Source organism: Vulpes vulpes, unplaced genomic scaffold (assembly GCF_048418805.1).
Source record: "Vulpes vulpes isolate BD-2025 unplaced genomic scaffold, VulVul3 u000000657, whole genome shotgun sequence".
Taxonomy (NCBI): Eukaryota; Metazoa; Chordata; class Mammalia; order Carnivora; family Canidae; genus Vulpes; species Vulpes vulpes.
The window spans coordinates 605-24,994 of record NW_027325810.1 but is presented as its reverse complement, the minus strand read 5'-3'; the positions used below and the strand labels follow the sequence as shown (position 1 = coordinate 24,994).

Sequence of the window (24,390 nt, the reverse complement as noted above, 5' to 3'; positions counted from 1 at the left end):
GTATTTTTCTTCAGTGAGTTCATTTTCCCTTTTATACCACTCTACCCCATATACATCATAATTTCCTTTTAAAATATTATAAAAGATGTCTTCTATTCTGGATCCTTAATATATACCTAACAGCAATTTTAAATTCTGGAGAAAATCCTTTTAGGATATTTACAACTAGTATTTTTTAAAAACAATGTCATTGTTGCTTTTTAGTTGGATAGAAACAAAAGTTTCCTTCTACTGAGAACAGCTATGTAAACTACATGTCTTGGATAAGAGATTTTTTTTTTATGAAAGTGGGGAAAAATGTTCTAATGTGATTAGGTGAACTTAGTTTATCATATACATATTTAGCTATAAGTCCACTGTTTTGGTTACTGTAAGCAGCTTCTATTACAGAGGACATCTGGTACCTTTTTAAGGTAGTCAGCTCTTAACTAGAGAGACATTTTACTCAATCACAGTTCTCTGAGGCACAGGATAGATGCAGACATCCTTTGTAAATGAATTCTTAATGTAAATGAGAATAATAGTAATAGCAGTTGCTGTCTTTCATTGAACTTTGCTGTGTTTGAGACACTGTTCTCAGCAATTCTCATGTATTAGTTGTCATCCTATAGTACTCTAAAGAACGCGGGAGGTTGGAACTGTTAGTCCCAATTTCATGTGTAGAAACTGAAGCTTAAAGGTTAAATAATGTAACCCCGAGGTACGCCCCAGCACTCTTGACAGCCAAAGCCTGTCCTCAGCCCAACTCTTACCTATTAGAGACAAGATCCAGTGTGGGAAGGAGCCATCCTCATAGTTCTAATTCTCCATATTTGACCACTTACTGTTTCTTCCTCATTCCGAGTATTTTCCTGTGGTTGCCTTATAACTATCACTGATTTTCCTTACTCTCTTTTTAGTTGCTTTCCGTATCTATGACATGGATAAAGATGGCTATATTTCCAATGGGGAACTCTTCCAGGTGCTGAAGATGATGGTGGGGAACAATCTGAAAGATACACAGTTACAGCAGATCGTAGACAAAACCATAATAAACGCAGATAAGGATGGAGACGGGCGAATATCCTTCGAGGAATTCTGTGCCGTAAGTATAAAGGGCTGCTTCTCCCGACCACTAGGCTCTAAAGTCCTTTACAAAACCACTTCATAGGTTGCATTCCTTATACTTGTTTTGCCCTAGAAATTTACGTATTTGATTTTGCCTGATGGCCCATATTAAAAATTTTTAAGTGTTCCTGGCAATTGTTAATGACTAACAATTGTCACTCTCAAGAATTCATATTCTCAGTGATTATTTGGTAACAAACCACAGGAACGGAACTAGTCACTTTTGCTTATTGTTGGTAGCCCCCCTACTATAACCAGGGTATATTCTTAAGGTTGTTTATCTAAAAATAAGTATGTTTGAAAATCCTGGTGGAAGCTATGTGTTCATGGGTTTCAGTGAGGAATCTGGACAGAAGGTTGGCTTCACGAGGGTAACAGAAATGGAGTCCGCATGCATCTCAGACTCCTCAGTGAGGCAGTGTCAGTGGTGATTCCGCCCTCCTCCCTCTCCCAAGCTATCGGTGGCTGGTTCTTGTGTGTTAGGGGAAGGGCCCCACAGGTACAGGGACTGCGGTTACAGGGAGCCCTAAGAAAACTCACCGGAAGTGGAAACGGGGGCCACAGATGACCTTCCAGTTTGTTGCCTTTCTTCGGTACATCCAGGGTCTTACCACCACTGACTGCTTCCAACAGCAACACAATCACTCATCTTTCACTACTTTTCCCCTAAAGCAAACATATCAGCCTTTTGGTATTTTACAGGAAGTTATAAGTGCAAGCTAGAGATGCTAGAGAATCCAGAGGAGAGGCCAAGATAACAGAGAGAAACGTTTTGAAATTCTTCAGTTACGATTGGATGCTTCTGTAGGCAGATTCCCTCCTCCCTTTTCATCTTTTATTTAGGCCACACAAGGAAAAACAAATGACTGTGGTTGTGTGTCATATAAGGACTAAGGTTGCTGCTTGGCATTTAAGTAGAAGTTCATATTATCCTTTATATTCCTTCATCTCAAGGGAATACTGTCTGCGTGTTGTTTCAAAAAGTAGGGTGGTGCTCTATTTTAAAGAACAGACTGGATGATTTTGGAAGAGTTAGCTTGAGAAGGAGGGGGGAGGAATCCAAGATGGCAGAGGAGTAGGAGACCTTTGTTTTGTCTGGTCCCAGGAATTCAGCTAGATAGCTATCAAATCATTCTGAACACCTGCAAACTCCACTGGAGATCTAAGAAAAGGATTGCTGCAATTCTACAAATAGAAGAGCAACCACTCTCTGCTAGAGTGACAAGACAGAAAAACCCACCGCAAGAAAAGAGAACCAAGAGTCAGTACTGACTGCCAGGGATCCGATCAATATGAATATAAGTAAGATGTTGGAATTAGAGTTCAGAATAACAATCATAAAGATACTATCTGGGCTTGAAAAAAATACAGAAGACACTAGAGAATCCCCCGCTTGGATAAATAAAAGAACTAACATCTAACCAAGTCGAAATCACAAAGGTTATTAATAAGATGCGTTAAGAAATGGAAGCTCTAACTGCTAGGATAAATGAGGCAGAAGAGAGAATTAGCGATATAGAAGACAAAGTGATGGAGAATAAAGAAGCTGAGAAAAAAGGTAACTAACTACTGGATCATGAGGGGAGAATTCAAGAGACGTGATGCCATATAGAGCGAAACAATATTAGAATAATTGGGATCCCAGAAGAAGAGGAAAAGGAGAGAGGCACAGAAGATATATTGGAACAAATTATAGCAGAAAGCTTCCCCAAGGAAGGAAAACAGGCATTCAAGTCCAGGAGGCACAGAGAATCCCCATCAAAATCAGTAAAAATCTGTCACCTCGGCATATGATAGTGAAACTTGAACATCTCAGAGACAAAGAAAAAATCCTGAAAGTGCTCAGGACAGGTTTGTAACCTACAAGGGTAGAAACATTAGACTGGCAGTGGATTTATCCACAGAGACCTGGCAGGCCAGAAAGGACTAGCATGATGTATTCAGGTTGCTAAGTGAGAAAAACATGCAGCCAAGAATACCATATCTAGCAAGGCTGTCATTCAAAATAGAAAGAGCTTCCAGGATGAACAAACTAAAAGAATTTGTGATCACTAAACCAGCCCTGCATGAAATATTAAAGGGGATCCTATAAGTGAAGAGAAAGCCCAAAGTAACATAGAAAGGAACAGAGACAGTATATAGAAATAGTGACTTTATAGGTAATACAGTGTCACTAAATTCATATCTTTCATTAGTTAACTCTGAATGGAAATGGGCTAAATGCCCCAATAAAAAGACACAGGGTATCAAATTGGTTAAAAGAGCAAGACCCCCCCCCCCCCCCAAAAAAAAAGAAAAGAGCAAGACCCATTGAGATGCTGTGTGTAAGAGACTGATCGTAGACCCAAAGACACTTCCAGATTGAAAGTGAGGGGGTGGAAAACCATTTATAATGCTAATGGACATCAAAAGAAAGGGTAGCAATCCTTATATGAGACAAATTAGATTTTAAACCAGACTGTAATAAGAGATGAAGAGGGACACTATATCATTAATTAAAGGGTCCAGCCAACAAAAAGATCTTAACAATTATACATATTTATGCCCCTAACATGGGAGTAGACAATTATATAAACCAATTAATAACAAAATTAAAGAAACACATTGATAATAGGGGACTTTAACACCCCACTCACTTCAATCATAGATTGCAGATCAACAAGGAAACCAGGGCTTTGGATGACACAGTGGATCAGGTGGACTTCACATATATTCAGAGCATCCATTCTAAAGCAACAGAATATACACATTCTTCTTGAGCGCACATGGAACATTCTCCAGAGTAGATCACATACTGGGTTAAAATCAGATCTCAACTGATCCCAAAAGATTGGGATAATTCCCTGCTTATTTACAGACCACAGTGATTTGAAACTTGAACTCCATCACAAAAGGAAATTTGGAAAGAACTCAAATACATGAAGGCTAAGCAGCATCCTACTAAAGAATGAATGGATCAACCAGGAAATTAAAGATGACTTAAAATTCATGGAAACAAATGAAAATGAACACACAACTGTTCAAAACCTTTGGGATGCAACAAAGGTGGTCCTAAGAGGAAAGTATACAGCAACACAAGCCTTTTTGAAGAAACAAGAAAGGTTCTAAATACGTAACTTTACACCTGAAGGAGCTGGAGAAAGAACAGCAAATAAAGCCTAAACCTAGCAGGAGAAGAGAAAACAAAGATTACAGCAGAAATCAATGAAATAGAAACCAAAAGAATAGTAGAACAGATCAACAAAAGTAGGACCTGGTTCTTTGAAAGAATTTGTAAGATCAATTAACCACTGGCCAGACTTACAAAAAAAAAAAAAAAAAAAAAAAAAAGACAAAGGACCCAAATAAAATCATGAATGAAAGAGGAGAGATCACAACTAACATCTAAGAAATATATACAATTATTAGAACATATTATGAGCAATTAGATGCCAACAAATTAGATAATCTGGAAGAAATGAATGTGTTCCTAGAGATGTATAAACTATCAAAACTGGGAAAAAAAGAAATAGAAAATCTGAACAGACCTATAACCAGCAAGGAAATTGAATCAGTCATCAAAAGTCTGGGACCTCCAGGGCACTAGGTGGCTTCCCAGGGGATTTCTACCAAACATTTAAAGAATTAATATTTACTCTTCTGAAGTTGTTTCAGAAAAGTAAAAATGGAAGGAAAACTTCCAGACTCTTTCTGTGAAGTCAGCATTACCTTGAAACCAAAACCAAAGACCCCACCAAAAAGGAGGATTATAGACCAATATCCCTGATGAACATGGATGCAAAAATTCTCACCAAGATACTAGCCAGTAGGATCCAATAGTACATTAAGAGGGATTACTCACCATGACCAAGTGCATCCCTGGGCTTCAAGAGTCGTTCAGCATCTGCAAATCAATGCAATACACTAATTAAAAGAAAGGACAAGAACTATATGATCCTCTCCATAGATGCAGAAAAAGCATTTGATGAAGTACAGCATTCTTTCTTGATTAAAACTCTCCAAAGTGTAGGGATAGAGGAAACATACCTCAATATCATAAAAGCCACGTACAAAAAGCCTGCAGTGAATATCATTCTCAGTGGGGGAAAACAGAGCTTTTCCCTTAACGTCAGCAACACAACAGGGGTGTTCACTCTCACCACTGCTGTTCAACACAGTACTGGGAGTCCTGGCCTCAGCAAGGAAATGGCATCTGAATTGGCAAAGAAGAAGTCAAACTCTTATTCTTTGTAGATGACATGATATTCTATGTGGAAAACCCAAAAAATTGCACCACAAAATTGCTAGAACTCACACAGGAATTCAGCAAGTGGCAGGATATGAAGTCAATGCACAGAAATCACATTTCTGTATACTAACAATGAGACTGAAGACAGAGAAATTAGGAACTTGATCCCATTTACAATTGCACCAAAAATTATAAGATACCTAGGAATAAACCTAACCAAAGAGGCAAAGGATCTATACCCAGAAAACAAGAGAACACTCATCAAAGAATTTAAGGGAGACACAAAGAGATGGAAAAATGTTCCATTCTCATGGATTGGAGGAATAAATATTGTTAAAATATCTATATACTTAGGGCAATCTATACATTCAATGCAATCCCTGTCAAAATACCATCAACTTATTTCACAGAGCTGGAACAAATAATCCTAAAATTTGTGTGGAACCTGAGAAGCCCCCAAGTAGCCAAAGGAATGTTGAAAAAAATCAAAGCTGGTGGTATCACAATTCTGGACTTTACAAAGCTATAATCATCAAGGCAGTATGGCACTGGCACCAAAATGGACACATAGATCAGTGGAACAGAAGAGAACCTGGAAATGGACCCTCAACTCTATGGTCAACTACTCTTCAACAAAGCAGGAACGAACATCCCCTGGAAAAAAGTCTCTTCAATAAGTGGAGTTGAAAAAAATTGGACAGCCACATGCAGAAGAATGGAACCGGACCATTTCCTCACACCACACACTAAAGTACACTCCAAAGGGATGAAAGACCTAAATGTGAGAAACGGGCAGCAACCTGTTTGATCTCCACTCTTCTTGCTGGACATGTCTCCAAAGGAAAGGGAAACAAAGGCAAAAATGAGTTATTGGGACTTGATCAAGGTAAGCTTTTGCACAGCAAAGGAAACAGTTGACAAAACCAGAAGACAACGGACAGAATGGGAGAAGATAGTTGCAAAAGACGTCGGATAAAGGTGATCAAGTCTATAAAGAATTTACCAAACTCAACACCCAGTGAACAGATAATCCAGCCAAGACATGGGCAGAAGACATGAACAGACATTTCCCCAAAGGGACCTACACATGACCAACAGACACATGAGAAAATGCTCCACATCACTCAGCATCGGGGAAATACAGATCAAAACCACGATGAGATCCCACCTCACAGCAGTGAGAAATGGCTAAAATGAACAAGTCAGGAAACGACAGATGTTGGGGAGGATGTGGAGAAGGGGAGCCTCTTACACTGTTGGTGGGAACATAAGCTGGCACAGCCACTCTGGACAACAGTGTGGAGGGGCCTCCAGAAGTTGAACACAGAGCTGCCCTACGACCCAGCAGCTGCACTGCTGGGGATTTACCCCAAAGATACAGATGTAGTGACCTGAAGGGGCACCTGCACCCCAATGTCCACAATAGCCAGACTGTGGAAAGAGCCCAGATGGCCAAAGAGACGAATGGATAGAGGAGGTGATACACACACACACACTGGAATGCTACTCAGGCATCAAAAAAAAAAAAAAAAAAAAAAAATGTTGCCATTTGCAACGATGTGTTTGGAACTAGAGGGTATTTTGCTAAGCAGAGTAAGTCAATCAAGAAAAACAATGATAATCTTACTCATATGTCAAGTTTAAGAAACAAAACCGAGGATCATAAGTGAAGGGAGGGAAAAGATGAAATCAGAGAAGGAGACAAACCATAAGAGACTTAATCATAGGAAACAAACAGGGTCCCTGGAGGGGCGGGGGGACGGGGTAGCTGGGTGATGGGCATAAGGGCAGGTGATGTGAGCACTGGGTGGTGGTCTGTGTAAGTGATGAATCACTGACCGACCTCTACCTCTGAAATTAATAATACACTCTATGTTAATTAATTGAATTTAAATAATAAATGAAGAGAGTTAAGCTTGAGATTGAGAGTTTGAGCTGTAGTGATGGAACAGCTGTACGGCGTGTCCTCGCCTTGTTTCTTGGGGGCCAAAGATCACAGAAAGACTCCCGGGGACTGGTGTCCGATTGTGACGTGAGAGCAGGCTGGTAGTGGCAGCGCAGATGGTAGCCCGCTTTAAAAGAAGGAAAGAAAAGAAATCCTAAGCCTTGAGGGAATGAAGTAAAAATGGGAAAACTCTCACCCGGAGTGATGTGGAAGAGCTGTATAGAGACAAAGACTCCATTGGTATTTAGTAAATATAAAATGTAAATTAAAGTTACATAGGAGTCACTTGTCAGTGGGCGGAAATTAAAACACATCTTCAGGTATAGAAATGCTGCTTAACACTGAAGACAGCTGTGCTTTGAGTTCCTCTCCAGTGTTTGTGAGAAATTGCTTTTGTTTTTTTGAGGAGCACAGTTCAGAAGCATAGAAAAATGTTTGCGTTAAATAATCCAACTTTTCTGAACATTGATCAAGCCCATAACTCTGGCTTCGTGGAGTCCTTTTTATTCTGATTCCTCAAGCTATAGCAGTGAAAGAGCCGGGAAGTTACTTTAAAAGATCACATGCTTTTTTGCCTCCTTTAAAATTTTCAGAAATTTTAAAATAGAAATGATTAGTGACTGGATTAAAGTTGGGGTTGAACTGAACACGTACAGTTGACCCCTGAACAACACGGGTTTGAGCGACACTTGTCCACTCATGTGCAGGTTTTTTTCAGTGAAGTATTGTACTTTGTTTTGGTCTTGATTTTAATAATGTTTCTCCCACTTTGTTGTGATACAGTGTGTGACACACGTAACTCCAGAATGTGCGAGTTGACTGTTGATGTTATTGGTGAGGCTCTTAGTAGTTCGGTTTTGGGAGAGTCCGAAGTTACGCGTGGATTTTTGACTGGGGGGGGGTGTTGAAGGGCGACCTTGCTTTCCGAACTGCAGGGATCTTAAAGGTAAAGGCTGTGGACCCACAGGACAGAAGAGCAAGAGCTAGGAGTAGGGAGGGTGACGGCCGGGTTCAGTGATTAGAGGTCGGGGAGCTGGCGGGCCGAGTGCGGAGCTGGGGCTGGGGAAGCTGCGGGCCGTGCGCCCCGAGGGACGGTGGTTTCCAGCTAGGATTCGCCCCACACTCAAGCCGGTGGAAGAATGAACACGCCCCGCTGTACGCACGACGGCGTCTTCTGGGGAAACTGCTGGGCGGTGTGCGCCTGCTGTAGTCGCTTGTAAATCGATAAAGACCGTGTGGGGCGTAGGAGGCAGAGGGTGCAGCCCGAGGGGAGGAAATGCCAGGATGCTGAGGGAAGGTCAGAGGTGGCACAGGACTAAATTGCTGAAGTTCTGTCCACCCACAATGAAGACGCAGCAGTCGGAAGGGTGGGGTGGGAAGTGGGGGGAGGAGACGGCGCGGCGGTGTCCTGCGGAGGCACCGATTGGCGGGTTAAGCTGGCGTTTTCAAATAAAATTTTTTTTAAAAGATTTAAATTGAAAAATAATACAGATGCAGTTATATGCAGCACCAGGGATTATCAAAAACACGTTGGGTGACACGGGTCAGACAGGAAAGGTCTCGTCAAATTAATCACGTAGTCCCGGTGGCGGCGGCCTGTGTGTGTGAGGGGAGGAGGAGGCCGCAGGAGGCCGCAGGAGGCCACGGAGGAGGCCACGGAGGAGGCCCGCTGACCGCCCGGGGGCCGGTTATTTGGGGCTTTACTCGGGAGAATTCAAGCTGTGAACGTTTAGGACGCCCCGCGTGTTCTTTACGTAGGTCGTACTTAATAGACCGTGGCCCCCAGATGATAGCACAGGTGACTGCGAGTAGGTCAGTGACCCGTGACTGTCCTCCGTGGATTCAGGGCCTTGGGAAAGCCATGTGCAGAAAGTTGTATTCATTTGGTACTTCTTAATACTTTCTAGAATAGACCGACAGCTAAGCCCATATTTGGATCTTGAGGATAATTTCTGTGCCCACATCCAGGTATCCCTTAACATTAGGCTGAGAGAGTAGCGGCGGTGGCCGGCTGCACAGTGGGCCAGACCCTCCCATGCCTGCTCTGGGTCTTTGGGCTTTAGAACAGTGTTTTACATCTTTAAAGTGTTAAGAGCGTGGGAGAAGAACATGCGAGAGGAACGGTGCGCGGCCCGCAAACCTGAAGCACGGCCTGGCCCTTCACGTTTGCCACCCGCTGTCCTAGGACACGAGGAAATGCCTGTTCTCCCGGGAGAAAGAAGCCGTGAGAATTCTCGAGGCACTGCAGGTTTAAAAACAAAAAGCCAAACAAGCAAGCTTCTGAAAATAAATTAATGTGTATATTTTTTGGTCAAGAGGGTGAGACTAGTAAAAAGGAGTTTTCAAATACGGTTAAGCTTGATTTGTTCGTGTCTGTTGCAGGTTGTAGGCGGCCTAGACATCCACAAAAAGATGGTGGTAGATGTGTGACTCTTTTTTAAAGAGTACCACCCAACACTTTTGCTTTCTTCTCCATCTCTGAAGATCTGCTCAAGACGTCCAGCAATGCTCTCTGTGTATTTAAATGGAAGTATTTTTCTCTGTGAAGCCACATTTTCCAACACGAGCCTCATGAAGCCAACTAAGTGTTATTGAACTCTTGTTCTCTCAATAACTCAGTGTAGCACTTTAAAGTCTGAAGGACAGCAGCATGGAAAGAGCATATCAATGTGGTGAAGAAAGGGAAGGGGTTGGCTTTTTAATTTATTTTCTTCATCTTTTATAACAAGAAAGTATCTATATATACATATGTAAATATTTATATATAGATATATGTAGCTTTCTATATGTGTAGTAGGTTGGCTTTAATTTAATCTACTTGATTCAGAAACAAAACGATAGAGTACAAAAGTGCCAAGCAGAACATAAAACATCCTTACTTTTATTTCACACAGTTTTATATATAGATAGAAAACTGTACAATTTGAGCCGGGTGTTAGGCCAGCTATCTTCCTTTTCCTGTGCTTTCTCCTTTGAGAGATTGACAAAGCATTTGTTAACGTCCTCTATTATTTACCTTAATTGCATTTTTGTATCAAAGGAGTTTGTAATTTTATTTATACCTATGAATATATATTGCCAGGGACTGTGTCTCATTGCTGAGCAGCTTCTATCACCTCTGCTTGAGGAGAAAGGGTAGTGCAGTGCCGCTGCCAAGAGCTCCTCCTGGTGTCCTCCGGGAACTGCACAAAGCTTGTGGCTGCTTCCTTGTTGTTTCTTGACTAGGAGCCATCTCCACGTTCAGTGACCGTCCCTGAGTCCGCGTACGTCACGAGCTGTGGAAAGGCCAGAAGCCGTCCGAGGCGATCACTGTTTCCCTTAGACGTTTAATGATACCCGAAGCAATCCTGGAACGGCTTAGGATAGCCGTTCGTTAGTGAGTACGCGGGTAAACGGTTTGTCACCACACCTCCCTCTGAACCATAAACCCCCTCCTGTCTCAGAAGACTTGCAGCTCCTCTCAAAAACTAGTGATGCTCAGTGTGCATGTTTGTATCTAACGCTCACATACATTTGTGACCTAAACGGAAGACGTCTTACTGAGCTAAACGCCGCCGAAGAGCAGCAGTCTTCCCCAGATTTGCACCTCTCGAACTTCTTTACCACGAGGCATAGAGTGCATGACGGTTTTTTCTTGATTTGCCCATATCTGTAATGGATGCTAACTTACTGAACGTGTGATATAAAAGTAGCTGATCATGTCCCACCACTTGATATTATCCCTTCCCTTTTCTGCAAAGGTACTATTGGCTGGAAGAAAACATTGTGGTTAGCTTTCTAGGAAAGTAGTCTTCCCCTGTATAGTTTTTCTAGAAAAAACGGTTTTGTAATCGTAAGTGGAAAAGGGCAGGTTCAGTCAAGGTGAGTGAATCTTCAGTTGGGCACCTGCCTGCCATCGCTGTTCCTTCAACTGAGTGCTGCACATCATGGGCTCTGTCTGTGAGAGAAAAATCCCGGTGCTTGGTGTCCTTGCATGACATGGAGTTTTGCATGTAGATCAATTTAAAATGTACCTCTTGTTTACATAATTTGCATAATTTTAAAAGATAATGTTGCCAAACTTTGGAAACGTTAATGTTCAAACTGAAAATCTCCACTACATGTAACTTTCTTCCTCTGGATCAGTACGTGGCTTATAATCCCAGCCAGTGGTTTGATCTGTTCCAGTGTCAACGGCCATGTGCTCTGCTTCAAGGGGGAACTAGTCTTTTGTGAATTTTTTGTACATAAGTATTTGTTACAGATATTTTAGCAAATGCTTTCTATTTCTCTTGCTTGTGCATATCTTGGCTGGCGTTACAGAAAAATAGTGCAAACATTATTTCCTTACTGGGGAATGAGGGGTTTTTTTCCTTCCCTTTTTTTTTTTTTTTTAGTGCGGGTGGGGGAGGGGTTTATGTTGAATGTTTAGTTTTTCTTCTGCATGAAACATCATGTTGTGGGATCTTTAGAAAACTTCATACTGTATGAATAAGAAAATAAAATATTTGAAACTTGCTCGAGTGTTCACAGTGGTCTTTGCTGGGCTTCCACAGCCATTTGATCGTGTCTTTGGTTTTTTGGGGGGTTTTTTTTGTGTGTGTGTGTCTTTGTTCACTTGGTAGTCGTTTGCCCTTCTCTCAGATAAATGGATGTTTGGTATCTGACTAGAAGAACCTGCTTTATCCCTGGTTGAAGCCACAGCACTAGGAGCACCCACCAGGCCGCCCCCCACTGCTCCTCTGTGGCATCTGCAGCTCTGGGCCTCCCTGCTGTCTCCCCACCAGGCCCACAGCTGCCGCCAGCAGGGCCGCCCCACCAGACACCCCTGCACCCGCCTCTCCTCCTCACCTTCCTCCACAGCATGTTCCCTCCGTGACAGGACGTACCTCGGCATCCTGCACATTTGTCTTCCCTGGTTATTGAAATAAGAACTCAGCAGGGACAGTGACTGTTCTGTCCCCTGTTCACAGGCAGCCTCATGGTGGAGGCTACCTCGCTCTCCGCGCTCGCTCGTTACCGAGCAGACTATTCGGATGGGCAGCCCCAGGTCAGCAAACTCTTGCGCCTGTAGGACATTGTGGTTTTCTTGGTAAAAACATTCTTTTACCATATCTCCCCTTCACCCAAACATTGGTTAAGGTCTGGCTACTTTCACTAAGTGCTTATTTGAAAAATAAAATTCTTACATCAACCTTGTGATGTAATCTTTAATTTTATAAACTACAAAATAGATCAACCTTCCTTTGTTCGCAAGTGATTTCCTAACTTCTAAAAAACCCACATGCCACCTATATTAAGGGTCATGATTCAGAGCGATTTTGTGAGCTGATTGTTTAATTACACTCCATAGACAAGAAATGTTTATAAAAAGTTACAAATTCATAAATAAATTCATATAGGACAGTTTAAACAAGGTTCCCTCCAATAAGAGCATTACTATGCAAATATTTTATTTAAAATGAAGTGATAAATTATGATGTATAATTATGGTATTAAATTCAGATACGGGAAGTATCTTCAAGTTGCTGCATTATCAAACCTTTCCTTTCTGCTGATGCTTCTGGCTGAGAACGGAAGAAGCGATGGAGGCTGCAAGTGACTAAAAAGTTCTTCACGTGGTTTCCTGTGACCACAGGCAGAGGGCAAGGGCTTTTATTTACTCGAGTCCAAAGACAAGGTAAGCCTCTGATTTGAAATCAGAATCGATCTGCTGCTCTGCTAGCCACGGCTCGGATATTGCCGTAAACCTTTGATGGAGGATTTCCTGCAGAGGAAAATAAACACACCTGTGTCAATACACTCACGGATACAGAAGACACACGGAAAGCCATCTGCAACTCTAAGAACGCACACTTTCCAGCGGAACGCTCTTAACAAAAGAACCATAAACCATACCCAATATATACTCTAAAAATATTTTAAATCCTAAGGGTCAAAGGCACTGAGTTATCTAAATATTTCACAAGGAAGCTGGTCAGTTCGATCTGGGCACTGGTGGAAAATCCCATTTCGAGTGAGCTCCTACAATCCTGTAACTCTTAAGCAGAAGTTGCTGGCTTTGCTGCACAGTTTGAAAATAGGACCGGGGCGCCCGGGTGGCTCGGCTGGCTGAGTGAGCATCGGACTTGGTTTTGGCTGTGGCCCCAATCCCAGGGTCGTCAGATTGAGCTGTGAGTTGGGTTTCTGCGCTCAGTGCCGAGTCTGCTTAGGACTGCCCTCCACACCCCCTTCACCCACGGACTCATGCTTGTTCGCTCAAATCTTTAAAAAAAAAAAAAAAAAAAAAAAAGGCAAAGTGCATCTATTAGGTTGACTTGTGATCAGCAGCTCCCTTTTTGTTGGAACCTAAAACACAATGCCTGCCTGCTATTCTGGAATGGCTTTTCGTGGCACCTCAGGTGAAAGCAGCAAACATTTAAGCAACATAACCCAATAAACCTTTTTCCAGCAAACTGATGGAATCCAAGCAAAAATACTTCAGACCCACATTTGCCAACCCCTCTGTTTCTACTTGTAATCTTTAACATCATCCTTAACCTGAACTGATTTGCAAATGTGGTTTGAGTTCTAAATCCCCTAGATTCTTTCCAGAGAAAACCGCCAAGGAATAAATTATTCTTACCCAGGATGAGGTTGCAAATGGCAGTTCTTGCCATCTTGATGTTTTGGAAAGAGCCAAGGATGTGAACTTTCCTGCAAAAGAGAATGTGAGATGAGTGAGCAACATAAAAGCATTTCCTGAACTAAATCCCATAATCCAGAAACCCTGGAAAATCATTAGATACAGATCCCTTAAAAAAAAAAAAAATGGTGGTAATGGTCGCACAACTCTAAATACACTAAAAATCACTCTGAAGAAGTCTGTGGTATGTAAATTACATCCCAATAAGAATTAGGAGAGACATAAAATTTAAGAAGCCAAGAATTTTGAGATTCTTGACTAATAATAGCTACATCAAGGGAGTGCTTCTTATGGGCCAGGGCTTTATGTGTTCCCGCTGAATCCGCGCGAGCGTCGTGAAGGTAGATGGTATTCCCGTTTTATAAATGAGGAAAGAAATTTACAAGAAATAAAGATCTGCCTCATTCTACACTGGCAGAGCTGTCATCGAGAACCCAGCAGAGTCCCCCTGTACTTCATTAAAACATTTGGATTTCAACTGCACAGCTTTCTATAGGTCATCTAACTTTCTTCACCACTCAGGATCATCCAGGCCCAATGGAAACTTCTGGCTGACTCAAGAGGGACAATATAGTATTTTGCCATTTTGAGACCATCTTCCAAAATGTCAGTAAACAGACACCAAAACTGGCAGTGGGAACATCAAGCAGAACCCTCCCACCCAGATGGGCCCAGGCATTTCTGAAAGTGGGGGTAAAAATGACACAATCTGTTCAAGATGATGCCTAGACCTTCACTGTAACTGGCAAAATTACCGACATGGGGGGAGCCCCCCAACTATTAGGTGTTGCTCCCTGGGAAAGGTAAAAGATGTGGTGCCTGGACCAGGACTACCAGGTACAGCTGAGGTACAGATGCCACGTTACAAACAGGCAATGTCAAGCAAATTTTTGCACACTTAATTGAGACCTCCCAACTATCTTCCATAACTGGGCTTCAAAGTCTGGCAGCAAAGAGCCTGGAGAGAATGCTTCTCTGGGGGAACCTGACCTGCTCAATAATAAAGACGGAAAGATCCACCAGGGCTCCCTGAAGAACAGCCTGGTGATCGGTATGTAAGTGAAGCCTACATTCAGCTAGCATCCTCCCCCTGCCCCCTGGATGCCCGGAGACCAGGTCTTCTAGTCTGCTCTCAGCTGCCTCACCCCTGAACGTGCGGCACACCCTGAGGATCACCAGGATCTGAGATCATCTACTACAAAAAAAAAAAAAAAAAAAAGAGGCTACAGCCAGCTAGGTGAAGAAAGAGAAACGGACACTACCAGGAGAAAAGAATGAAAACGGCAAAGACCAGAAAATCCAGTCGGTAAGGCTGAGAGAAGCTATTTTCATGTGAATCAAGGGCACGGTGTTAAGAAAACTAAAAGGATTAGAAGACAGAGTTACAGAAAGGAATCAGAGACAGGATGAGGGAAGAAAAAGGGAAACCAAAGCAGTTCAAGAAAATTTCTAAGAATTATAGAAAATGAGCTTCTAGTTTGAAAGGGCCCAGTAAGAGAAATAAAAATAGACCCACGCTCACACACAGCACTATGAAATTTCAGACATAATACAACTGCCAGCTAGTTCGCTCAAAGAATCAGGTATCAAGATGGCACTGGCCCTCTTAGTAGCAACACTGAAAGCTGGGCTACAGCAACGTCTTCAAAAATTTTGAACAGATGGGATTTATATAACAGAACTCTATGGTTGGCCAGGAGAGAGGACATCTTTGGAACGAGAAGTTCTCAAAACACATTCTTCCTAAGCTGAGCTAGCTCCTCGACTACATACGGCATCAAAATAAGGAGTCCGGGGGGGGGGGGGGGGGGGGGGTGCGCAAAGGGAATGCAGGGTTGGTCAAACAGCACAAGCTTCCAGTTATAAAATAAGTGAAGCCCTGGGGATGTGATGTACAGCACGTCTAGTAGAGTCTACATAATGGAAAGGTGCTAAGAGTAAACCTTAAGTTTTCACACAAGAAAAAACAAATTTGTAACTGTGGTGATGGATGTTAGCCAGACTTACAGGGCTGCTCAGTTTGCAATATATACAAATATCAAATCAGAAAAGAAAAACAAAAAAAACCATAAGGAGCACTTGGGAAAAAGAATCCAACAACCAAGGGATTCAAACAGCAAAAGGTGAGAGGAAACCCAGGATGCCAAGTGGGTGCCAGGCAGAGAGGGCAGCAGTGTTTCTGAGAAAAAAGGCTCCAGGTGAGATTTCTCCAACGTTTGATGCATCTGGAAACACCAAGAGGATAGAACAACATACAGCTTTTTAATGAGTTTTACTGATAGATAATTAGCACACAGATAAAGAAGACTTTTCTTTAAAGATTTTATTTACTTATTTGAGTGAGAGAGAGCGCAAGCACGTGCAAGAGAGGGAACCTGGGCAGGGGGAGAAGCAGGCTCCCCAGAGCAGGGAGCACAATGTGGCGCTCAGTCCCGGGACTCCAGGATCATGACCTGAGCTAAAGGCAGACGCTTAACCGATGGAGCCACCCCTGCGGCCCAAGATTTATCTATTCAAGTGAAAACAAGGTGGTAAAGGACAAAGTGATCACAGTTACCACCTGGCCCAGCTGGTGATACGCTGAGCACTGACTGCCCAGGTAATAATGTCGGTCTTAACAAAACCCACAAGGTACTGGAGAACGCAGGGAGGGCTAAGTACACTGGGTGTTTTAAGGGCTGAGTAGTTGGGGTAGAGGTGGGAGGAGAGATGAAAAAAACCTAAATTTTCAAGTTTCATAGTAGAACGTCAACAGTTAATCTGAAAAAACAAGACGCTGGTATATAAACAAGGTATTTGAAAATATGGATATATAATTTTTAAAAGTTAGCTAAAAGAGTTGAAATTAGTTACTTTGAGGAAGAGGAAATGGGAGTAGGTGGTACAAATGTGGGGCTTGCTAAGTACATGTACGTGTCATTTCAATAAAAATTCTTGACAATAGCAGAGGAAAGATGAGGAAACAGCGAGCATACGTAAGTGTGAGTAGTTTTGCTGCTGAAACCACCAAAGTGATGGGGCGGTGGCTGGAATGGAGGTCTCAGGACCCACAAGTAACATGACTTCCCATCTGATGCACTGAATTTATTTGGAATAGTCTCCTGCTTGCATCGTACTGTATTTTACCAGGTTATCAGCAACTCATCAAAAACAACACTTACAGGTGCCTGTGAGTCCGTGTCATGGTCACAGCGTAATCAGGAAGTTGCTGAACATGTGGATTTCAAATTAGCTTATTTATACCACACACTCCATTTCAAGTAGTGTGTGACTCAGTTTGTAACTCGGTAATAGCACCATTATTCTTAGTGGCCCCAAACTGCAAACAGCCCAAACCTCCATCCACTGGGAATGGATGAACAAAATGCAGACCTCACGCCAGTACTTGGCTTGTAAGAATTGCTGACCTTCCCAAGGAACGGAGATGCTAATTAAAGCAAGCCATACACCAAAGACTGCATCCTACTGTGCACTTCATTTATACACATTTCTAGAAAAGGCAAAACCATGACAGAAGGTGGAGGAGTGATGGCCTGGGGTTGAGGTGGGATCACAGACTGGCCTATACATCTGCCTGAAACTGAAACAGGTAATGTGGTTTGTATGTACATCACGCTGCAGTAAAGCGTTAAAAAAGCTAGTTCAGGGGATCCCTGGGTGGCGCAGCGGTTTGGCGCCTGCCTTTGGCCCAGGGCGCAATCCTGGAGACCCGAGATCGAATCCCACATCGGGCTCCTGGTGCATGGAGCCTGCTTCTCCCTCTGCCTATGTCTCTGCCTCTCTCTCTCTCTCTCTCTGTGTGTGTGTGTGACTATCATAAAAAAAAAAAAAAAAAGCTAGTTCAACTAGTTAATTTTACATTAACACTCATCAATATACTTAAAGTTTTAAACTTCATAGGACCCATAATTTGATTAGTGCATCAGTTACATTTTTAAATCCTCAAGTCTCTAGGGCGACATATGATACTTTCTAATGAGGTGTGGATTTCTAAATATTTTAATTTCTAGTTCAAAACAAGCTCTCCTCATGGCTGCATACTCCCAACTCCAGGCTCGCCTTGCAAGGACCAAGGTTACAATAAGCCTGTCTTGCAGGAAGAGGGCTGTCAACGTGGTGGTGTGGTTAACCCTCCACTGTAAACCAGAGTCCAAAACTTAGGTTCTAAAAAACGGTGAGCCCGAGTTTAGAACAAACATAGTAGGATTCTAAATAAAATGATTTCTGGGTTTAGTAGCGGGCAGGTCCCTCCTCCTGTCAGTCAACTGCTTCGTTCCCCAACTTGGCGGCATTATATAACCTCCGCACCATCTGCCAGGAGCCCCGACCTGGCACCGCAGCAGCTGCAGCCCCGCCGGGGCTAATCCCAGCTTGACTTCCTGCACCCTGACTTTAAGCCTGGCTCCTCTCCTTTCCGTTCATATAGAGCTGCTCTCTAGCTTTTCACCTAACGTGCAATACTCACCATCCTCCCGTGAAAAGCCTTTACATAGAATTTAAAAATATTTATTAAATTATGCACATGTATTTCTTTCTTTACAAGGAAAGTCACAATGGCATTTACAACACCCACTCCTTGCTCTCTCCTACTGATGTACCGGTCCCCTTGGATACTATTTAAATCTTCACCTGTCATGTAACTTCTTTTAATAGTAATTATAAACATTTCCTTTGCTTTTCTGAAGATTCTATTTATTTGAGACAGAGAGAGAGAGCACGAAGAAGGGAGGGGCAGAAGGAGAAGCAGGCTCCCTGCTGAGCAGGGAACCCGGAGCAAGACTCGATCCCAGGGCCCCTGGACGGCGACCTGAGCAGAAGGCAGAAGATCAACCGACTGAGCCACCCAGGCGCCCCTGATCATTTCCTTTATTGCTGAGAAAAAAAGCTTAATTCCTGAGATTTTTCTCAACTCAATCTGCTTCCAAAGTAACTGTGTATTTCATCCGGAACTGCACACTGGCAAAGAGTCAGTGGCAACATTATGCACGAAATCCAATTTTTATGACTCCTTGAAGCCAGCAAAAGATCACATATAAATCATGACAATAATATTCTCAAGACCAGATACTTACACATCAGCCAAAACTATCCGTGTCCGTGTCACATTCTCTATGGTGAACTTGGTTTTTCCTCCTTTGCCAGCAATTCTTCCTATTGCCCTGGACAGGTGGTCTCCCTTTAGGGGCTTCACTAAATGAGAGAAGGAAGACCTGAGGAGGCAAGCGACTTCAGCACGCCACCCACTCCATAATGAAGTTTAATCACTAACTGAATTAACCCTCCTAAAACACAGAAAAAAATTGTTTTGAACCTGCCGATAATACAGGTCAACTGATGCCATGAGAAAGCTAAGAGTCTCCTACAATACAAAGTCAGCAGCACCAAAGTACAACAGTTAAGGGAAAAACACCACCCCAGACTCACCATCTGTAATTTCAAAAGACTCTAGGAAGAGATCATCCAACCTAATGAGGGCAAGCGCGTCCTACAACATAAAAATTAAAGCTGTGAAGTCCTTCTGTTTACATACCTGAGAATAACTGTTAAAATTCACCAGACCCAGAAGACTCAAAAAATATTTTTTTAAAAAGCTCAAACCCATTGAAATGTTCATATTAAGTGTTTTTAAGCACCCAATTCAAATGTCACAAAGTCACTCACCTCCACCTGAAACCCAAGAATAAAGGCTTTCACAAAATCAGCTGCTTTTGTTAGAGCACTAACATCCTTGGTTTCTTTACAAGTCTGTTAAAAAAAAAAAAAAAACACCTATTAAGACCAGAGGTGAAAATATTATAATAAAACACCAGGGCAGACTTTCCTCATTATTAAAATTTCCTTAACCACCATCCTTCCCCAGTATATCCTCTATGACCCAGTTTTTGGTGAGATAAGCAGTGTTGAATTTGCACAATGCAATGCTCCCAGCTGCAGAGTTGGGTAGTTCCATCTGAAGACTACACCCCACGACCCATGGGACTCGGGGGCCAACGGCAGGATTCCTCTGGCAGCCCAGTGGCCCACACTCAGGGACCCCCTGGGAGTGCTGATCTCCTCTCCTGACTTCAATCACCGTCATACGCCCATGTTTCCCAAAGCACTAACTGCGGGACCCACTACCATGAATGGTGTAAGCAGGAATCTCGTCCTTAAAGGCTTTATTAGATACCTGCAGAAATAGCTGCTACTCGTAAAATCCCCACCACTCACAATGACACATGACGCAAAGGTGCCTTAGGCACAACAGCTCTAGTCTCCATGACAACACTGAATATTAAGTAACATAAACCCCTTTTTATTTGAGGAAACTAAAGTACTAAAATGTGAAAAAGGCAGAATTCTGACACAGGTCTGATTCCAAAACCGTCATCTCCATTCTCCGATGTAGTTGAGGAGACCAAATATTTGAGAAATTTCAAACTACCCGAGGTTGTGTAATGCACACCTCAAACCAGATCCCAGCTCCCATCCCGTCTGCGAGTGACCCTGGGCAAGTCCCACAGATGCTCTGGGTCTTAGGTTTCCTCACTGGTAAAATAAAAGGGTCCGCGTGGGGGGTCCTGAAGGTCCCCCAGCATCAAGGCTCACTTGTTAGTGAAGGACCTTGATGAACATACTCCTTTGACTCTCAGTTTGCTCACATCTAGAGGCCGCAGGGCTGTGCATGCGAAGCACCCCGTGTGCCTGGCAGCTGGCTGTACCGACGGGTGTGAGTGGAATCCAGACTGACGCCTCTGCAACAGGTCCTAAGACAGCCAGGCACAGTCTGAAGAGGTGACTGGAACACGGGCCCATCCCAAGGGCGAGAGCACTGGAGCTGGACTCTGAGATGACAGGAGTTGAGGCCGCAAAGGAATAGAGTATGGGGGAGAAGGCCTGCTCCCGGCGGCAAAGTCCCCCACAGGTAGGGACCCGGAAATGCTCAAAGAGCTGGTGACATGAACCTGGGACTTAGATTCCTACTTACAAAGGCAAGGTCATTCAAAAAGCCAACTCTTACCCTTGAGAGGTTTTGAAGATACTCGGGGTGAAAGCCGTGTGGTCCAGGAAAAGTAACCCGCACCAGCACGGGGGGGGGTGGGGGGGGGGGGAGTTCAAAGCAATGAAGCAAGGGAAACCTCTGCGGAAACAAGCCGTTCTGGCACAAAAGGACAAGGACCTGCACTGAAGTGACCGTGAGAACAAAGAGGAGTGCTGCTGCCAACCTCTAGATTTTAAACTTTACCAACTACTTAAAGCAGTGCCTCTGCTTTACTCCATCATTCTAGTTCAGCAGAGAGGAGTCTACAGCGGTCCTGAGGATGCTGGGTGGCTCAGCGGTTGAGTGTCCGCCTTCAGCCCAGGGCATGACCCCAGGGTCCTGGGATCGAGTCCCGCATCAGGCTCCCTGCATGGAGCCTGCTTCTCCCTCTGCCTGTGTCTCTGCCTCTCTTTCTGTGTGTGTGTCTCATGAATAAATAAAATCTTAAAAAATGGAAAGTATAATTTTGGTCATTGATTCTGATATAAAACTGGTGCCCAGAAAAGGAAGCCCAAAGTCGATGACCTTCCCTAGCTTCTGAGCTGACGCCATGGAAGGCAGGTACGTGCGTGTGTCCCTTACACGCTCCTTCCTGTGTAGGACACAACCCCTTTACCCAGCCTGGTCTCCTTTCAAGGCAGAACATCATCAAGATACACGCACAGGCATCGTCAGTATTTTGGTAGGACCCTGGATGCATCTGATAGATTCAACGAATATTTTTTCTTTTTTTAAGATTCATTTATTCCTGAGACACACACACACACACACAGAGGCAGAGACCCAGGCAGAAGGAGAAGCAGGTGCACACAGGGAGCCCAATGCCAACTCGATTTGGGGACCCGGGGTCACGCCCTGGGATCACGCCCTGGGATGTAGGCGGCGCACTGCCAGCCCGATCCAACGACTACTTGTGTTGAATGCATGCAGATTTTTAAGACTCGTCTGTGTGGCCATTTAACAAAACAAATCCCTGTTAAAGAAAGTCTATTGGGATCCCCGGGTGGCGCAGCAGGTTTAGCGCCTGCCTTTGGCCCAGGGCATGATCCTGGAGACCCGGGATCGAATCCCACATCGGGCTCCCGGTGCATGGAGCCTGCTTCTCCCTCTGCCTATGTCTCTGCTCTCTGCCTCTCTCTCTCTCTCTGTGTGTGACTACCATAAATAAATAAAAAAATAATAAAATAAAAATTAAAAAAAAAAGAAAGTCTATTCACGCCTTCTCACCCCCTCACCCCTCCCCTCACCTCCCCCCCCCTCAGGAGAGCGACAGACCCCAACACACTTGGGAACCGGCTGACATCCTCCTTACCCTAATTTCCACATTCCTCGACTTCAGGTTAAACCGTATCTGAAGCCCCAGGTGCTCTACGATGGGAGTGAATATCTTCATCCAGTTCTCTTTTAAGGGCGTGTACCTGTTGGCCGGGACGGCTATCTTCCTGGTTTCTTCTTTCCCACCCTATGATCAAAGGACACGCAGGTCAGGAGCTGCCCCAGGTCAGGGGGCCGCAGGTACAACCCTGAGCGAGCCGTCCTTCCTCAGGACGCTTGGGCTCCACGGATCAAAACTCCCTCGCGGAGAGCCCCAACTTTGAGGACTTCGCTAAAGATGCCCGGGGGGATGCGGGGGGCGGGGCCACGAGGCGAGGGGGCGGGGCAGGATGGGGGCGGGACCACGATGCGAGGGGCGGAGCTAGTGCGGAAGGGGCGGGGCCACGAGACGGGCGAGTGTGGAAGGGGCGGGGCCACGAGGCGAGGGGGCGGGGCCACGAGGCGAGGGGGCGGGGCGGGCTCAGCGGCTTAGCGCCGCCTTCCGCCCAGGGCGTGACCCCAGGTCCCGGGTTCGAGTCCCGCGTCGGGCTCCCCGCAGGGCGCCTGCTTCTCCCTCCGCCAGTGTCTCTCATGAATAAGCAAAACCTTAAGGACTTCCCTCGGGACCATCCCCGCAGCTCCAGCAGCACCCGCAGGCCCCGGCCCCGCCGCGCGGTCCCCGCTAGTACCAGGACTCCATCCCCGGCGAGGGGCGGGAATACGGGCCTCTTCGCGGGCCGGGCCTCCTCCGTGTCCATGCGGCCCGCGTCCGCGCCCTCGCGCGCCGCCGACAGCCGCTCAGCCCGCCGTTTCTTCGCCCGCCGAGCACCCCTGCGGGCGACCGGGGTGAAGCCGTCCCCGGCCGCGGCGCTCTGGGCGTCCATCTCCGTCTCCATCGCCGCGGAGCTCCGGCGCCAACATGTGCTTCCGGCCCCGACGCGGGCGCCGCTGCTCTGCGCAGGCGCACGTCGCGGGGGGGGGGGCTGCGTCGGCCCAGCAGCCCCAGGGCCCCGCCCCGTGCCCTCGGGGTCCTGCAGGGGGCCTGAAGCTGCCGGCGGAAGGGAGGGCGCCCCAACACGTGCCTGACTCCCGCGGCGCCGCCCTGGCTCCGCCGGTCGCAGCGGGGGCCTCGGCCTTCCCAGCGGGGGTGTGCACGGGAGGCCGCAGGTGGAGACGGAGCCGAGTTCGTGCCGTCGGGGAGGAAACGTCTCCGTGACTTGAGCAGCGCGTCAGGCACAGCCGCAGACGACCACACCGGCCGGGGGGCGCCCGGGCGGCTACGGCGAGCGGGAGGCGGGCGCTGTCGTTGCTGTTTGGGGTCTGGTTTCCCGGTTAGCGCAGTCGGGGCGCGCCGGCGGGGCCGCGGGGCCGGGCGGGGCACCATGTCGGCCTTCGAGAAGCCTCAGATCATCGTCCACATCCAGAAGGGCCTCAACTACACGGTGTTTGACTGCAAGTGGGTGCCCTGCAGCGCCAAGTTTGTGACCATGGGCAACTTCGCGCGGGCACCGGCGTCGTCCAGGTGTACGAGATCCAGCACGGGGACCTGAAGCTGCTGCGGGAGGTGGGTGCGGCGGGACGGGCGGGGGCGGGTCGGGGTCCGGGTCGGGGTCCGGGTCGGGGTCCGGGTCGGGCTCCGGGTAGGGGTCGGGGTCGGGTCCGGGTAGGGGTCCGGGTCGGGCTCCGGGTAGGGGTCGGGGTCGGGCCCGGGTAGGGGTCCGGGTCGGGGTGCGGGTAGGAGTCCGGGTCGGGGTGCGGGTAGGGGTCCGGGTCGGGGTCCGGGTCGGGGCGGGGGCGGGTCGGGGTCCGGGTCGGGGTCCGGGTCCGGCCGGGTAGGGGTCCGGGTCCGGGTCGGGGTCCGGGTCCGGGGCCGGGTAGGGGTCCGGGTCCGGGTCGGGGTCCGGGTTGGGGTCCGGGTCGGGGTCCGGTCGGGCTCCGGGTAGGGGTCGGGGTCGGGCCGGGTAGGGGTCCGGGTCGGGCTCCGGTAGGGGTCGGGGTCGGGGCGGGTAGGGGTCGGGGTCGGGTCCGGGTAGGGGTCCGGGTCGGGGCTCCGGGTAGGGGGTCGGGGTCGGGGGCCGGGTAGGGGTCCGGGTCGGGGTGCGGGTAGGGGT

General features: G+C 46.1%; 2 protein-coding genes across 3 annotated transcripts in view; one reads left to right on the top strand and one right to left on the bottom strand.

The window, feature by feature from the left end:
* PPP3R1 (protein phosphatase 3 regulatory subunit B, alpha) overlaps window positions 1-11,777 on the top strand; it is a 60,406-nt gene extending 48,629 nt beyond the window's left edge. For both annotated transcript variants that reach the window (XM_072746100.1, XM_072746101.1), the window contains exons 5-6: window positions 900-1,084; window positions 9,663-11,777. In XM_072746100.1, the coding sequence (XP_072602201.1) occupies window positions 900-1,084; window positions 9,663-9,710 (233 nt within the window). In that variant the 3' untranslated portion in view covers window positions 9,711-11,777. The remainder of the gene's footprint in view (window positions 1-899; window positions 1,085-9,662) is intronic.
* An 801-nt stretch (window positions 11,778-12,578) lies between these two features.
* PNO1 (partner of NOB1 homolog) lies at window positions 12,579-23,232 on the bottom strand. Its single transcript, XM_026017812.2, has 7 exons — window positions 22,969-23,232; window positions 22,278-22,427; window positions 19,606-19,689; window positions 19,369-19,429; window positions 19,017-19,134; window positions 13,885-13,955; window positions 12,579-13,026 (listed from the first exon to the last, which is right to left on the bottom strand). The coding sequence occupies exons 1-7, from the start codon at window positions 23,173-23,175 to the stop codon at window positions 12,959-12,961; spliced, it is 759 nt and encodes a 252-aa protein (XP_025873597.1). The 5' UTR covers window positions 23,176-23,232; the 3' UTR covers window positions 12,579-12,958.
* Window positions 23,233-24,390: the final 1,158 nt, after the last annotated feature.

Excerpts from the sequence above, each read along its gene's own strand:
- PNO1 (XM_026017812.2), bottom strand. The coding sequence starts at position 23,175 with ATGGAGACGGAGATGGACGCCCAGAGCGCCGCGGCCGGGGACGGCTTC. Across the intron at positions 19,690-22,277 it reads CGAGGAATGTGGAAATTAGG|ACTTGTAAAGAAACCAAGGA; the intron begins GTAAGGAGGATG and ends TTTTTTTAACAG. Across the intron at positions 13,027-13,884 it reads CATTTGCAACCTCATCCTGG|GAAATCCTCCATCAAAGGTT; the intron begins GTAAGAATAATT and ends TTTCCTCTGCAG.